Source organism: Thunnus albacares, chromosome 2, assembly GCF_914725855.1.
Source record: "Thunnus albacares chromosome 2, fThuAlb1.1, whole genome shotgun sequence".
NCBI classification, from domain to species: domain Eukaryota; kingdom Metazoa; phylum Chordata; class Actinopteri; order Scombriformes; family Scombridae; genus Thunnus; species Thunnus albacares.
Genome location: NC_058107.1, coordinates 38967981 through 38984995, shown reverse-complemented (window position 1 = coordinate 38984995; position 17015 = coordinate 38967981). Strand labels below are relative to the sequence as shown.

General features: G+C 42.8%; 2 protein-coding genes across 4 annotated transcripts in view; one reads left to right on the top strand and one right to left on the bottom strand.

Annotated features, from left to right (window-relative positions):
• Positions 1–453, bottom strand: part of adam9 (ADAM metallopeptidase domain 9) — a 44890-nt gene extending 44437 nt beyond the window's left edge. For both annotated transcript variants that reach the window (XM_044335080.1, XM_044335086.1), the window contains exon 1: positions 36–453. In XM_044335080.1, the coding sequence (XP_044191015.1) occupies positions 36–114 (79 nt within the window). In that variant the 5' untranslated portion in view covers positions 115–453. The remainder of the gene's footprint in view (positions 1–35) is intronic.
• A 7068-nt stretch (positions 454–7521) lies between these two features.
• ercc6l (excision repair cross-complementation group 6-like) lies at positions 7522–15176 on the top strand. 2 transcript variants are annotated; one of them, XM_044335048.1, is made up of 4 exons: positions 7522–7703; positions 9269–9356; positions 11084–13506; positions 13591–15176. In XM_044335048.1, the coding sequence occupies exons 2-4, from the start codon at positions 9286–9288 to the stop codon at positions 14706–14708; spliced, it is 3612 nt and encodes a 1203-aa protein (XP_044190983.1). In that variant the 5' UTR covers positions 7522–7703; positions 9269–9285; the 3' UTR covers positions 14709–15176. The 2 variants fall into 2 exon arrangements, with proteins under 2 accessions (XP_044190983.1, XP_044190976.1); XM_044335041.1 differs by lacking the exons at positions 7522–7703; positions 9269–9356 and having other exon boundaries at positions 11248–13679; positions 13752–15176.
• The last annotated feature ends 1839 nt before the right edge of the window (positions 15177–17015 follow it).

The window sequence follows — 17015 nt, the reverse complement described above, 5'->3', positions numbered from 1 at the left end:
CAATCCTCTTCCTCACCCTCCTCTTCCTCACTCACCTCTGCATTGAGAGTTTCCGCTCAGCAGCAGCAGCAGGCAGCAGATCTCCAGCAGCTCCACTCTTCCTCCCATCTTCATCTTCTTCTTCTTCTTCTTCTGCTGCTGCAGTAAATAACCGTCACCGGGCGGCTCTCTGCCTCTTCTTCCTGTTGTAGCAGTGACTGTAGCGGTGACTGTAGTTTTGACTGTAGCTGTGACTGTAGGTGTGACTGTAGGTGTCTCCCGGCCGTTTCCCGCCGCACAGCCTCATACTAAACGTCCAGCAGCGGCCGAGCCATCCGTGTCCCGGCTGACGGTCACTCAGTCCTCCGCTGGACCCGCAGTCTGTCTCGGGAAGTCTGTCCTCTCCGTGTGGACCAGATATTTCTCTCCTTGTAAACTCCCCTCGACCAGCGTCAAGTCTCTTCCTGCGGGAGAGTTTCAGAATAAACCCCCCTCCTCTCAGAGATGTTTCTTCTTCTTCTTCTTCCTTCAGCTGGATGTTTGTTTTCATTCATCTGCTGAAGGAGGAAAGTTTCTCTGAGTTCACTGAAATTCTGATTTTAAGTGGCGGGCCTACGAGCAGGACTTGTGACATCACAACTAGTTCGGAGCCAATCAGAGTCCAGTGTTCAATTTACACAGGTGATGCGGAAACTTGAAGCCCGCAGGTCACAAACACTGAGGATGAACTTTACAGTGAAGGAGGAAACATCTAGTGTCCAGCAGGAAAACTTTAGAGATTAATAATATAATATTAACCAGTGAATTGAACTATTTTCCATCCATCAGACTCACATTATGATAGAAGCAGAGTATTTTATAGACATGTTAAAACACGTGGATCTTTAAAGATGCTGTAAAAACATCACAGACTATGATTCTGGTAGAAATATCTGGAACATACAGAACTATTGCAGTAAAGACTAAAAACTTATAAAAACACCATCAGGAATTTTTTGCCGTTCAGATTTATATTTTCTCTAAAGTTCAGTAAAACATATATTTTTAGATCATATATTATAAGTATTTGAATATATACAAGACTGTGGAAACGTTTCAGGCACTGAAAGTAAAGTCAGGATGCTTTGAATAGTTTTTATTGATCCAAAGTTGAGTAAACAGCAGAAAGTAGATCAATATCTGCTGTGAGCAGCTTTAAACCTTTAAACCAGCAGCAGTTCTCAGTGTTTCAGGTTCTCGGCAGGTTGGTTGTTCCTGCATCTTCTTCTTCTTCTGCTGCTGTTTCTGTCTGTTCATGTTGATCCCAGACTGACTCCAGGATGTCGAGCAGATGATCAGACGCCTCCTGATGCTGCTGCATTATGGAGAAGAAACTAAACATCTGACGTGACTAAAACATTCACACATATATACAGTATTTCCTCAGAACTTCAAGATAATAAAAAACTTCAGATTAAAAGGTGCCTCGCTCAAATGTATTCAGTTTCATTGAAAAAAAAGACAATTATAGATTATAAACAAATAGATTATAAATCAGCCTGCAGTTCACCAGGATGAAGCAACAGAGAGTAGTCTGCGGACCGATGAAGTGTTTTACTTTATTAGCCTGAAATATTTTGTCTGTGTAGATTTTAAATATTTTCTCCATTTTGTACAAAAACATTTTTATCTTCATATTGATTGTGTGCTCTACAGATTTACATATAACAAAATATATTCATTTGTGCCAAAAAAAACCTCCCAAAACTGTAAAATAATCCAGTAAGGGTCACTTTAGTGTGAAACAGACTGCAGGGCTTTATTTTGAAGTCAAACTAGTTAAACCGGAAGTCATCGCAGTTTTTTGCTCATGTGACAAACTAATCTCCAGTTGGGAAAAAAGGCTTCCACTGCACATGCGCCCCACCCTGTCCAGTGAAGTAAACCGAGCGCTCCCTTCATACCTCAGAGCTTCATAATAATCATCAGCTGTTCCCACCCGCACCGGGAGGTCCCCACACATGATTCCAACACACCTTGAGGGGACAACACAGTTCTGAGCCAACGAGACAAGAGTCTGTAACACTGAACGCTCATTGGCTGAAATTTAATCCTGATAAAGAAGATTGTGACACGTTCAGGTGTCTCTGGTTAACTACACGACTCAAATACAGTTTATCAATCATATGAATTGATTAGTTATTGACAGACATATCAGCAGCACAATGTTTTTTTAGTCATTACAAAGCACAATTATAATGTTAAAAACACAATAATACTGTCATTCATCTGCTGATGAAGGTCATGTGATATGACCTGAAAGCTCTAGAAGAGCTTTTGATCTGTATTTATCAGAGAACGATGAACGATCGGCTGATTGGCTTCATAAATTACTTTGACGATTTATCAAATTATCAAAAACATCATTGGTGCAACTCATGATGAAGTTGTTCTCCTGATCAACAAATTGATTTATAAATGAATATTTATTGAGACACAAGAAGCACAAAGATAAACATACAGAGTCGAAGCTTGATGCTGTAAAACTTCATTTAAGATTTTATGACTGTAAGAATTAGAAAGATGCAGTTCAGTGGTGGAAAGTAACTAAAGGCATTTACTCAAGTAGGGGAGAACGGGGTAAATAGAGCCACCCCCTGTATCTAGGTAACCATAAACAAAAATAATCATGTGACCACAGATTAAGGAAGAATAGTTCAGGTTACTCAATCCATCTTGGACTCCAGCACATGGAGAGAGCGGTCGGCAAAACAGAACAAAAAAAAAAGATTTTTGTCTGTCAAGTGAATCATCATGTTACTAAAGTTATCAGTCTTGTATCTTAATTAAAACAGATAAGTTCTGGACATTATTACATGTTAATTTAAGTCAGCGAAAGCTACAAAACAAGGTCATAAACTTAACATAACTGTGGATCTGAACCACTGTGTGAAACAGTTTGGTCTGAATGGAGGTTGTGGAGTAAAACCTGCCGGTGATGTTGAGTCAATGGTTCAATAAACCCCCCAAACATTATTTTCTGATATTCTAGAGACCAGAGACCCTGTTCATGTTTGATCCATGTTACAGCTGTTACAGTGTTGATGAATAAATACCTAATTGTTGACTAATGTTCAGTTTAAGCCACAAACAAACATGCTGCACATACAGACGTGTGACAAATGAAAGGAAAAGCCGACATAAAGTGTCTCAGTAAGGTGTTGGACCACCAGAACATCTTCAGAGCTCCTTGGCATTGATTCTACAGTCTCTGAACTCTTCTGGAGGGATGAACACCATTCATCCAGAAGATATTCCCTCATTTAGTGTTGTGATGATGATGATGGTGGTGGAGAGCGCTGTCTGACATGTCAGCTCAAAATCTCCTACAGGTATTCATCTGGGTTGAGATCTGCTGACTGTGAAGGTCATATATGAATATGATTCACATCATTTAATACTCATCAAACCATTCAGTGGCTCCTCATGTCCTGTGAATGGGGGCATTGTCATTGAAATGGAAATATATACTTTTATGTTATTGTCTTTAGATTATGTTACACTGTAAGACTTTATGATCTCTGCTTGTGAAAATGTTCCTAACAGGTACTATCAGAGCTGAGGTGTGAGACTCGGTCAGTGTAACTTTAGAGGGAATGTTCAGGGAGGAAAGGCAGAGAAGGATTTGGCCTTCAACTCTTAATTCTCAGCAGAGACCGAAAGAAACTCCCTAGAGATGCGGTGAATTAATTCAAAATAAGTGTTAGGGTGATAAATATGCAAGTACCAACACTGAACTGCATTCAACATCTCTTCAGCCGAGCAAACTGGGAGATCTGGACTTCCAAATATGTATTCTGGATATTACAATAAAACTCTGAAAGACTATTTGCTCTCTGTGAATTCATCTTAAATTTCCACTACAGTCATCCTGGAAGAGACCAGCTGATCACTCACAACTACTTTGTATTGATTAGCAATGACCCTTCACCTCTAAGGGGACAAGTGGACCCAAACCATGCCAGCATAACAGAGCCCCCAGACCCCCTCACTGTAGAGGTCCAGCACTTAGACCTGGACCAGACCCCCTCACTGTAGGGGTCCAGCACTTAGACCTGGACCAGACCCCCTCACTGTAGAGGTCCACCACTCAGACCTGGACCAGACCCCCTCACTGTAGAGGTCCACCACTCAGACCTGGACCAGACCCCCTCACTGTAGAGGTCCAGCACTCAGACCTGGACCAGACCCCCTCACTGTAGGGGTCCAGCACTCAGACCTGGACCAGACCCCCTCACTGTAGGGGTCCAGCACTCAGACCTGGACCAGACCCCCTCACTGTAGAGGTCCAGCACTCAGACCTGGACCAGACCCCCTCACTGTAGGGTCCAGCACTCAGACCTGGACCAGACCCCTCACTGTAGGGGTCCAGCACTCAGACCTGGACCAGACCCCCTCACTGTAGGAGTCCAGCACTCAGACCTGGACCAGACCCCCTCACTGTAGAGGTCCAGCACTCAGACCTGGACCAGACCCCCTCACTGTAGAGGTCCAGCACTCAGACCTGGACCAGACCCCCTCACTGTAGGGTCCAGCACTCAGACCTGGACCAGACCCCCCTCACTGTAGGGTCCAGCACTCAGACCTGGACCAGACCCCCTCACTGTAGGGGTCCAGCACTTAGACCTGGACCAGACCCCCTCACTGTAGAGGTCCAGCACTCAGACCTGGACCAGACCCCCTCACTGTAGGGTCCAGCACTCAGACCTGGACCAGACCCCCCTCACTGTAGGGTCCAGCACTTAGACCTGGACCAGACCCCCTCACTGTAGGGGTCCAGCACTTAGACCTGGACCAGACCCCCTCACTGTAGAGTCCAGCACTCAGACCTGGACCAGACCCCCTCACTGTAGGGGTCCAGCACTTAGACAAGGACCAGGTTTTACTTTCATTTGTCACCTGTCTGTTTACACTACAGCACATTTACACACACATTCATTCTGTAGTTAACACAGAAGATCACAGTTGAATCTTTACTGAAAGTCTTCAGGTAACAGGCAACATATCATTTTACTGAAAAGTTTGAGTTTTTGCCTTTGTTAAATAGATGGCATCAATAAAGTTCAAAATTATCTCAAATTTGTTTGATTTTGTGTAATTTTTATATCAGTATTTAATGGTAACACTATTTACCCCATCCCCATGCTCATGTTGCCCCTACCTTGGGGTAAGTTGTGCCATAGAACTAATTTTTTTGATGGCTCATTGTTCTAAAACCATAATAATTAGATAACTTGTTTTAATTTCCATGGATACACAACAACCTGAGGTATATATATTAACTATTATTTGAAACAAATAAACTTTCATTTTGCAGTAAAACCATCAAATGTTCTCCCCTACAGTAGTCCATTACAGTTTTGAGGTACTTGTACTTTACTTGAGTATTTCCAAGTGATGCTACTTTCTACATTTCAGAGGGAAATATTGTACTTTCTACTCCAATAGGGGGGGGGGGGGGGGGGGGGGGGGGGGAGCAATAAGCCGGCTACACAGAGCCGGATCGACCGTGTGTATAAACGCGACATCCGGCATAGCGGGACCAGGAACTGGTGCTGTTGTGTTAGACCACATTCAGACCACATCAGGGTTGAGGAGGTTTGTGGTTGTGTGTTTGTGCTCTAGAAGAAACCGCTTCACCACCGCCGCTCCCTCTCTTCATTCACTCTCTCTCACGTCTTTTTTAAAATGAGTTGGGAAGCCGACAGAACAGTATAAATCAACTTTTAACTCCCTCCTGACAGAGTTTACAGGTCTGATCAGGCTGATCTCACTCTGCATGTTAAAATCAATGAATCCATAAATACAAACACTGTTGATTTCTTCCTGTGGACCGACATGGTTCAGTAAATGTCTGCTGTCAGTCAGACAGAGATGCAGGTGTGATGTGAGTGACAGCTGGGCAACATCCACAGTTAGTGAAGGAGTCCATGGAGGAGACAGAAAATCAATGTGCAGGTATGTTTACACATAACTTCCGTCTTATTAACAGCAGACTGGGATGTTTGAACTGGTGCATGTCCAGACTGACCAATAGAAACGTGTCTCACATCTTTCACACAGATTCAGCTCAACAGCAAACAAAACCTTTGGATCTGCAAACAAAAGTTTTTGATTCACATTTTAATCACAAATTTATTTTATTTGCAATAAAACATTTTTTGATTGCAAACCTGTTCTGCTTGATCATTTAATAAAGACACAAATGTACCTTCATAGACTTCCAGGAAGTAATGACAAAAATGTGAAATAATTTAAATAAGTGACATTTAGTTCACATTGCACTTGGTAATTAACTCTATCTCTTATCATCACTAATGTTTTTTTATTGATATCTTTGAGACTTTGACTGTGAAACTGGTATGAAAGTGAATCTATGTGGGATAAAAACATCTTAAATTTTTAATAAGTTTTTGTTTCTTTTAAGTATGATGATGTAACAATGAGATATCTCCCGCTGCACTTGTAATGATAAATGGCTCCAATGATCAACATGTCATTTCTGCTCATCTTTAAGACAAAACTGAGTCTGTCTGAGTCAGTCTTCCTACAGACACACAGCTGTGAGACAATCAACCAGGAGCCAGATCACTTCAGTCCAGCCTGCACCACTTTGCACATAACTAGACCTTGAGACCAGTGACTGTATCATGTTTGATCTGCCTTGTTGTGTTTGTTTATTTACATCTCCTATCGTTTGAGTGTCGACCAGCTCAGTCAACGTCCTGTTCCAGCAGCTCCTGTGGTGAAAGACACACTTCAGGACAAGGTTTTTTTGTGTATCTGTCCTTTTCATATACAGCAAGTGTCATCATCATCCATCCTTCCTCTTTGTCCTCATTTGCTCCTGCCAGCTTGTTCAAGTCGGAGCTTCTCCCTCCTCGTTCAGCAGACGCCTTTCTTACACCAACATCTGTCTGTTTTTCTTCTCCGCTGTTTATTTAAAGAGAATTAAAACACTGGAAAGCTTTTTAATGTTTTTAATGCATTAGAAATAGTCAGACCTTGGTAAATGCAGTATTTCTAGTGAGTTTTTCTTTCAGCAACCTTTCAAGGAGGCAGATAAACCAGTTGGGGCGAGAGTGAAGCGAGGCGAATATTAAAAGATAAAGAACCAACATTTTGCCTTTAGAGCCTCTTGTGGTATTAAAACTTGTGTCAGCTGACGTTGTTTTCTATTTACACTTGTATACAAAAGTTTGGGCAACCTTTGACAAATAAGGTATTTTGATGATTTTTAATTGAAAAGATGTAAACAGTCTCTCTATGATGTGAAACATTAATGCAGAGTTACTGTTTATGTCTTGCTGCTCTATTTTCTGGATTGGGAAGCAGATGAATGAAGGGATCGTCACAAATGATTCTGGAAATTCTATTTTAAAACGTGTCTTCACTTATCTTCAAAGCGCGGGTTCAATATCAAGGATTTACGAGTTATGTGCTTCAACAGTTGGTGGCGATAGTGCTCTGAATGGCGGCAATTCACCACTAAACAGGAAGAGCGAGAAGAAGAAACCTAATCGCGACGTCATCACTCTGCGTTCTCTCTGATTGGCTGAGAAAAAATGGCGGGGGTAGAATCTGGTGGTTCAAACACAACAACACCACGGATCATCTAACCGGGAGAGGTGAAGTCAGTCCGGGACATCGGCCGCGAGGGGAGCCGCTGAAAGTCGCTTCTGGAGGTCAGTAACGGAGATGTGATGCTCTCACAGCGGCTGTGTGTCGACAGGGAGGCGGTCTGAGCCGCTCCGTCACACTCAGGCGGCTTCTGGCGTCACTTTACACAAAACTAAAAACATGTTAGCATGTTAGCCGCGTGCTAGCTAACAAACCGACGTTACCCTGAGGTCATCCGACAAAACACTCTGAAACTGCCGCTTGCTATAAATCATGATTCACCAAAACTCAAGAAAAATGCTTGTATTTAACTATTAATTAGCTTTTCTTTAAGTTTAGTCAATAAGCGCACGTTTAGCCGCTAGTCAAACGTGCAAACGACATTCAGCCGTACAAGATGTCAGCAAACAACTATTTGCTGTGTAAAGATGTAGTGAAGTTGTCACGGACTGATGGTTGTTGGACTCGTTGAACAGGAGGAATGATTACAGAGAGGAAAAACCTCTTTCACTGTTCATATGGACACCTGACTGTACACACCGTGCAGTGTTAGAGACATCTTCCCATTGGAAGAATCTGATGTACACATATGAACATATATACTATCTACCGGACTATATATGGAGGGGTGGGGGGTTGGATGTAACGGGACAGAGTGCACAGTGAACTCAGCAGTCACACATCTCTCCGTTCTCTAACGTTATTTCTCTGTTTAGCGTCTTCAGGTTGGGCTAACCTATCGTTGCTAACTTTGGAGCTAACCCCCTTCACATTTCCAGCAGTTGGGGAAACAACAGACTTGACTTTTTAGCATTTCTTAACTGTTACACTCTAGTCTGTGCTGTACATTTACTGCCAGACTGACAACTCACTGCTAACCTTTGCCTCTGCTCCGCTGGCATCCACCGTCACTTCTCGCCCACTCGCTACGCTAACATACTACGCAATGACGTATTCCCTGCCAACAGTTTCCTAGGCAACGACACAGAGGTTGACTCACGTACCGGAGCAGCGCTGCACAGACTCATTAACGCTGTTGATTTCCGAATGAATGGACATTTGGCGTTAAAATCAATTATCAAAATAATCAGCAATTAATTAAATAGTTGGCAACTAATCAATTAAGGGACTAATTTTTACAGCTCTACTGATGATTTGATGCTTTTATTTGCCGTATATGATAGTAAACTGAATATCTTTGAGTTTCAGACTGTTGGTCGGACAAAACAAGACATTTGAATGCGTCACTTTGAGCTGTGAGCGATTATCACCACATTTAAACATCACATTCTGACATTTTATTGACAAAAATAAAAAATAATTGTTAGTTATGGCCGTAAAGTTGGTCAGATTTTTACTGTTGTTCTATTGTATTAATGAATAGATTATTAGTCTAATGAATGTTGGCAGGTAGCAAAGAGCTCGTGGTAACAGTCTGAAACCTGAAGATGATCAGTTTATGATCACAGAAAATATTCACAATCTGACAAGCTGCAACTGAAATAAACAGTTCAACTAATCGTTTAGTCAACTAATGGTTTGACCTCCAATAATATGTCATTTTTTGAAAGATATACGTTTGCAACGAGTGTGTGCGACAGTGTTTCTTATCCTGACTTTGTCTCCACAGGTCATAGTTTCATCTCCATGGAAACAGAAGACAAGATGGAAACAGAAGACAAGATGGAAACAGAAGACAAGATGGAACAGTTCCACAGGTACCTTTACATGCTTCTACAGCAGGACCCTGTGCTTCTGATGTGCTTTAACTGATTCAGGCTAACATGCTAACACGCTAACATGCTGCTATCAGGCTAAAATCATTCTGTTCATTCTCATGAAGCTAATTTGGTTCCTTGAAGGCAGTTAGATGATTAATTTGTTGTTGATCCTGGATGAAGTTAAGGTCCATTCATTTGATTGGATGAGTGCTGATCATGTGACTGCTGTTAAATGAGGTGGGCGTATTGGGAACCCTCCCAGCATGCACTGCGGCAACAGATTCATGGACACAAGTCAGATTTTCTGTGTTCCTGCTGTTATTTTGTTCTACGTTGAGCTCCACAGTGTTTCTACTGTTTCCACACTTTGATCACACACACAATGAAACCTTTAAAAAAAACTTAAAGTACGTTTGACTGCACAAACAACTTTCAGAAAAGTGAGTTCTGCAGTTAATCATTTAAGTTTTAGTGTTCAGATGACAAATTAAATGTCACATGTTCTGCTCTGTTGGTCCTTTAACGGTCAGAATATTTTAGTTTTGGGTTTTTGGGAGTTTTGGGTTATATGGATGTTTGTATATTGTGTTGTAGGATTCATTGGTATTGTTCTTTCCAATGCTTGCTCTGACTAACCTGGACGGTGAAACGCAGTTTATTGCAGTAAAAGTACATAAGTATTATGAGCTTGATGTAGTTAAAGTATTGCAGTAAAAGTAGTGGTTTGGTCCCTCTGACTGATATATTATTATATATGACATCATTAGATTATTAATAGTGAAGCATCAGTGTTAGAGCAGCATGTTACTGTTGTAGCTGCTGGAGGTGGAGCTAGTTTACACTACTTTATATACAGTTAGCTAGTTTACTTTATATATAGTTATTTTGTTTTTGTTTTGAGATATTTTAACCTTGATTGGACAGTCGATGGTGAAGAGGTAAACAGGAAACAGAGGAGAGAGGGGAATCAGGGACGTTGTTGTTTTGCACCTTGTTCTATAATCATTTGGCCATAAAATGATTTTTAAAATAAATATGAGGCGTCTGTGTAGGGCTGCAGCTATTATCAATTATTCTAGTAAAATATTCAAATATTCTGCAGATTATTCCATCAATTCATCGGATGCTATGCTAATGCTATTGCTAGCGTTAGCTTGTGTGGATGCTCTCTGCTGAGATGCTGAAGCACTGACGTTGTGCTGTTGTACAATTTTCCTTTTGTTTCAGCTTGAAATGATCCCAAACTTTGGACGCTTTCTGTCGTTTTTGTCTTTGCTCACCTCTCCTCTTCGCCCCTTCGCTCTCTCTTCCTCCATTTTGCAATCTGCACCATCAAATCACGTCTTCTTCATGTCATGCCGTAGGGCTGCCAGTCAGAGTGACGTCTGACAAATAATAATCATAAAATTAGAAGGAAAACAGCTCTGTACAACCATACAAACCAATAAAGCAAAGAGCAAGGAAATATACAAAAACTAATAGACCACAACTCAGTTCAGTTTTCAAAAGGTGTATTAAATCAAGCAAAGCAACCTTAGTGTGTGTGTGTGTGTGTGTCTCAGTCCACTCAGTAAAGACACTCAAACTCTTCTATCTGGTGTCTGTTTGCTTGTTTTGATATTTTTCTGCATGCTGATTAATGCAGCTTTCAAGTTTCTGCACTTAAGATTACAGCATTGTCTTCTAATAATCCTCTGATGTTCTGTCTTTTTACTTTATTACAGATTCATCCAAGATGGTAAAGACGTTGCCAGACAAGGAGACATGGTTAAAGCGCTGGAGTTCTTCAAATTGGCGAACAACATTCAGCCGAGTCAAAAGCTTGAAAGCAGGATAAAGAAAATTGAGGAAATAATTGCACAGAACGAATCAGAGGATGAAGATGAAGAGTTTGTTAATGTTAACGAGAGCGGGTTAATGCTCTTTAAAGACTTATATGACAAGCTTTATGACTACCAGAGAAACGGAGTGGCCTTCCTCTACAGTCTCTTCAGAGACGGTCGTAAAGGTGGCATCCTGGCGGACGACATGGGCCTCGGTAAAACCATCCAGGTCATATCTTTTCTCTCCGGTATGTATGACAACGAGCTGGTCAAACACATACTGCTCGTCATGCCAACGTCACTCATCACAAACTGGACCAAGGAGTTTGCAAAGTGGACTCCCGGCATGAGGGTGAAGGAGTTTCATGGTGCCAGCAAAGGAGAAAGGACCAGGAATTTGGAGAAAGTTCAGAGGAGAGGGGGCGTCATTGTCACTACTTACACTATGCTCATGAGCAACTGGCAGCAGTTATCATCATACAATGGCAAAGAGTTCACATGGGACTATATGATCCTTGATGAGGCACACAAGATAAAAAACTCAACCACCAAAACAGCCAAAAGTGCCTACGCCATACCTTCAAAAAACAGAGTTCTTCTCACAGGGACTCCAGTCCAGAACAACCTGAGAGAAATGTGGGCTCTCTTTGACTTTGCTTGTCAGGGCACTCTCCTTGGCACGGCTAAAACCTTCAAATCCGAGTACGAGAACCCCATCACCCGCGCCAGGGAGAGGGACTCCACTCCGGGGGAAAAGGCTCTCGGGGCCAGGATGTCTGAGAACCTCATGGCCATAATAAAACCCTACTTCCTCCGCAGGACAAAAGCAGAAGTGCAGAAAAACAAAATGGACGGCACAAATCAATGCAAAGAGGAATATCCAGACAAGGACAGCCAAGTACCAAATCCTCAGAAAGACTCTGGAGCAGTCATGCCCACGCTGACGAGAAAGAATGACCTGATCGTCTGGACTTACCTGAGCGCTGTTCAGGAAGACATATACCGGCAGTTCATCTCACTGGACCACATCAAGGAGCTGCTCATGACCAGCAGATCCCCTTTGGCTGAGTTGAATATTCTGAAAAAGCTGTGTGACCACCCGAGGCTACTCTCTGCCAGAGCCATAGCCAGTCTAGGTTTAGAGGAAAGCACACCTGAAAGCCAGCAAGATGACGACATGGCGACAGACAGTCACAGCATCAACAACATTCCTGACGACACTTTGATATCCGAGTCTGGAAAAATGGTCTTTCTGTTCGCCCTTCTTGAACGGCTCAGACGGGAAGGCCATCGCACACTCGTCTTCGCTCATTACAGGAAGGTGCTCGACATCATCGAACGCATCCTGAACAACAGAGGCTTCAAAGTGATGAGACTGGACGGCACAATAACGCAGATTGCAGAGAGAGAGAGACTGATCACTCTCTTCCAGACAGACCAGCGTTACTCCGTCTTCCTCCTGACCACCCAGGTCGGCGGAGTTGGCCTCACTTTGACGGCAGCAAGCAGAGTAGTGATCTACGATCCCAGCTGGAACCCGGCAACAGACGCCCAGGCCGTCGACAGGGCGTACCGCATCGGCCAGACTGAAAACGTCGTCATCTACAGGCTGATCACCTGCGGCACGGTGGAGGAGAAGATCTACAGACGGCAGGTTTTCAAAGACTCCCTGATCAGGCAGAATACCGGAGACAAAAAGAACCCGTTCCGGTACTTCAGCAAACAGGAGCTGAAGGAGCTCTTCACACTGGAGGACACTCGGTCCTCGTCCACGCAGCTGCAGCTTCAGTCCCTGCACTCCCGACACCGCCGGACAGACGCTGAATTGGACGAACACATTGCCCACCTCCATGCCATGGAGATGTTTGGGATTTCCGATCACGACCTCATGTTTTCCCTCGACGTCAACCATGATGAGGCCCCAGAGGACCAGGAGGCTCATCACTACATCGAAGGACGAGTCCAGAAGGCCCAGGAGCTGATGAAGGCTGAGTCGGAGTTGCAGATGCAGCTGGCAGAAAGCATGGCGTCGAGCACAGAACCAGCCTGGCTCAGGCAACCAGTGGACAACAACAGAGAGAAGAAACCAAGAAGTCCAAGACCCAGTCCTGCATCTCCTCAGCATGACAGCAACTTCAACAGGTCACCAGTTGTGGTGGATTTGGACCAGTCCGGTTCTAGCAAAGAGGGCGGCCAACAGAACCTGAGCAACCGGGTGATTGATCTAAGTGCTGATCAGAGTATGACAGAAGAACCGACTGCTGAAGCAGCAAGTGAAGAGAAGCCGGATTCCCCGAAACTCCAGTCTGTGGATCAGGATATGAGTTACCTGGAAGCAGCAGACGTGTCTCCTCAGGAGGTGGTGGAGGAGTCTCTGGTGATGTCTGAGGCTGCTGATGATGCAGCAGGTGATGCAGACACTTCATCCAGAGTCGGCGCAGGGCTGGAGTCCTTTGAGGGCAACTTTAATTTGCAGCTGGAGGACAGTGACGTGATGGTTGATCAGCAGACAGAAGCTGAGGAGAGGAAGCCGCTGCCACACCTGCAGCTGGAGGACAGTGACGTGATGGTTGATCAGGAGACAGAAGCTGAGGAGAGGAAGCCGCTGCCACAGCTGCAGCTGGAGGACAGTGACGTGATGGTTGATCAGGAGACAGAAGCGGAGGAGAGGAAGCTGCTTTCACAGCTGCAGATGGAGGGAAGTTTTAATGTTGATGAATCTCTTTCAGCTACCCAACATACAGAAGCACTCAGACAAACCCTCAACATCTCCCGCTCCTCTAAAATGGACGAGTCAGTAGATGATTCCATTGTGGTTAGCAAGAAGAAAAAAGCAGCAGTAATTTATGACAGTGAAGAAGAGGAGAGTGATGATGATGATGAGAATCAACTCCGGAACTCTTTCCAGGTGCTCGGGGCCTCCACACCGAAATCGGCACCATCTGCTTCAACCCCCCTCCGGTCAAGAAAGAGTGTTGGAGGAAACACCTCTGTGGCCTCACGGCGGTCTCTCCTCCACTCCATCATAGAAGACATGGACAAGAAGGACGTGGTTGATGATGATGATGATGAGGAGGAGGAGGATGACATTTTAGAGAGTGAGGCTGAAGAAGATGATGAAGGAGAGGATGAAGCTTGTGATGGGCTTCAGTTGGAGGAGACTCCTGCAGAGTTCTTCTCTGTTGAATCAGCAGATACTGTTGATGAGTCGAAGCAGGACAGCAGCGACCTGGAGGAACCAACCAGCGAGTGTGAGCTCGCGTCCTCAGAGAGAGTGGACCAGTGGACCGTCGGTCCAGGACTGGTGTCAAACGGGACCAAAGACTTTGTTCAAAACGAATCTCCTCCCAAATCTGAGGACGCAAGCTATGACTCGCTGGTCAGCAGAGGGAAGAAGTGTTACAGCAAAGGGAAGCTGGACGACGCTCTGGGCTTCTTCCTGAGAGCCATCGACATCAAACCCGGAGATCCTGAAATTCAGTTCATGACCATCCAGCTGTACCGACAGCTGAGTCTGAGAAAATAACTGTTCAGACAATCCTGAGACAGAAAATAGTCTTTGACCGTACCTGAAGAGAACACCTGTCAGAACATCTTCCCCTCACTGCTTCCTACTGAACATTAACATTCATAACTTTATACACGACTTCTACCCAGGAAGTAGTGCTTTTACGGTTTGAGTTCATGGACAACAATGAGGAAGAAAATCTATATTTGTTAGTAGATCAATTCATTGTAGGTTTGAGTGTGAACATGGGATCTTCGTATAAGAAGAAGAATACTTATAATACAGATTAATACTTTAACTTTGATACAGAACAACACAGCAGTCTTATACAACCTGAGAGTTAACTGGATCTGATTGGACAGGTTCACTTTGAAGTTACCTGATATTTTGCACAAGATGGATTTCAGAAAGGTTAACGGTGGCACAATATTTGCAAAAAAAAAAAAAAGACAAGAAAAAGTTGAAATAAAGACCAACTGTTTCATATTTGTGTTTGTGTGTCATTTCTGCTGGCTGTCACCTGCTGATCCAACAGCACCTGCTGCAGTACGGAGCCACTTCACTGTCTTTATTATGCAAACAAAACATAGATTTAAGAGCAAAACTATTGACACTGCAATCAAAAAGTTTTATTATAAAATAAATTTGTGATTTAAAATGGGAATCAAAACTTTTGTTTGCTGTTGAGCTGAATCTGGTGGGCGGGACCTGCGCTGAAGGATGTTTCTATTGGCCAGTATTGATCTGAGTGACAGCTTGATGTAACTTCTGTCTTAATAACAGTGAGACTGTGATGTTTGAACTTCTGCATGTTGGTTGCTTTTGTTTAACGATCTGTGATGTTGTCAGCCTGTAGCTGTTAGCTTAGTGCAATTAGCTCGTCACTCGCTCATTATGGGACATCCCATTGGTCTCTAATAGTTTGACAAATGTCCCACCGGACTGAAAGCCTGAAGTCTGACGGCCTGTTATCCCAAAACTAAAGGTTCACTGTATCTGGTGACCATCAGGTTCTGTGACCTGCAGAACTCAGATCCTTTACTGAAGTAAAAGTATCAATACCACGATGTAAAAATACTTCATTACTGGTAAAAATCCCACTGAAGTAAAAGTATTGAAGTTTTACCAGCCAAATTTACTTTAAGCAGGATTTTTACATTGTGGTCTGAATACGTCTTCCAACACTGCAGCTCACAGAATCTGCATCACAGATCGTTAAACAAAAGCAACCAACATGCAGAAGTTCAAACATCACAGTCTCGCTGTTATTAAGACAGAAGTTACATCAAGCTGTCACTCAGATCAATACTGGCCAATAGAAACATCCTTCAGCGCAGGTCCCGCCCACCAGATTCAGCTCAACAGCAAACAAAAGTTTTGATTCCCATTTTAAATCACAAATGTATTTTACTTGTAATAAAACATTTTTTGATGTGATTGATAGATATTTTGCTTGTAGTAGAATAGTAAACTTGTTCTGTTTGCATAATTAAGACACAGAAATGTCTCCGTACGTCAATATTCAGGTTCAAAAAGTTCCAAACAGATAAAGATAAACTTCAAGTTTCAAGTAAAGTTTATCTGCTTTCATATTTTGAAAGGTTCGAATGGTCGACAGGCAGCGCAATATTTCACAATTGATCCTTTAATTGAACCATTAATTTTCTGTTGATTGATAAATTGATTGTTGTAGCTTTAAACATTTTAATCCATTTAAGAAGCTAAATTTGAACAACATAGTTTGTGTGATGAAACAAACAGATATCCTTTAACATTGAACTGATTTCTGAAACGTCACGTTAATTGACATAAAGTCAATTAAAGCTGCAACGATTAATCGATCAACAGAAAAGTGATCAGCAAGTATTGAAACTATCAGTTAACCGTTTTTGCTTATAAAACACCAAAAAACACCAAAGCTGGTTTCAGATTCTCAGATCTGATGATTTGCTGCTTTTCTTACTGAATAGTTTTAGTTTTGGACAAAACAACATTTGAAGACGTCGTCTTGGACTCAAGAAAGTAATGATTAATTGCAACCATAACGTCAATCAATTAATCATCTAATTATTGCACCTTTATACATAATTGATGGAGTAAACATGCAACATCTGTCACACAGTGTCACAAGAGATGAATCATTAAACTAATATTTGACCTGAATGCAGAACGAACAGGACGTGTGTTCATGTAGTTTCTCCACTGGTGGAAGAAGTACTCAGATTCTTTACTGCAGTAAAAGTACTAATACATCAATGTACAAATACTTCATTACAAGTAAAAGTCCTGCATGAAAATTCCTACTACAGTAAAAGTACATAAGTA

Excerpts from the sequence above, each read along its gene's own strand:
- ercc6l (XM_044335048.1), top strand. The coding sequence starts at position 9,286 with ATGGAAACAGAAGACAAGATGGAAACAGAAGACAAGATGGAAACAGAA. Across the intron at positions 9,357-11,083 it reads AAGATGGAACAGTTCCACAG|ATTCATCCAAGATGGTAAAG; the intron begins GTACCTTTACAT and ends ACTTTATTACAG. Across the intron at positions 13,507-13,590 it reads GTCTGTGGATCAGGATATGA|GTGATGCAGACACTTCATCC; the intron begins GTTACCTGGAAG and ends ATGATGCAGCAG.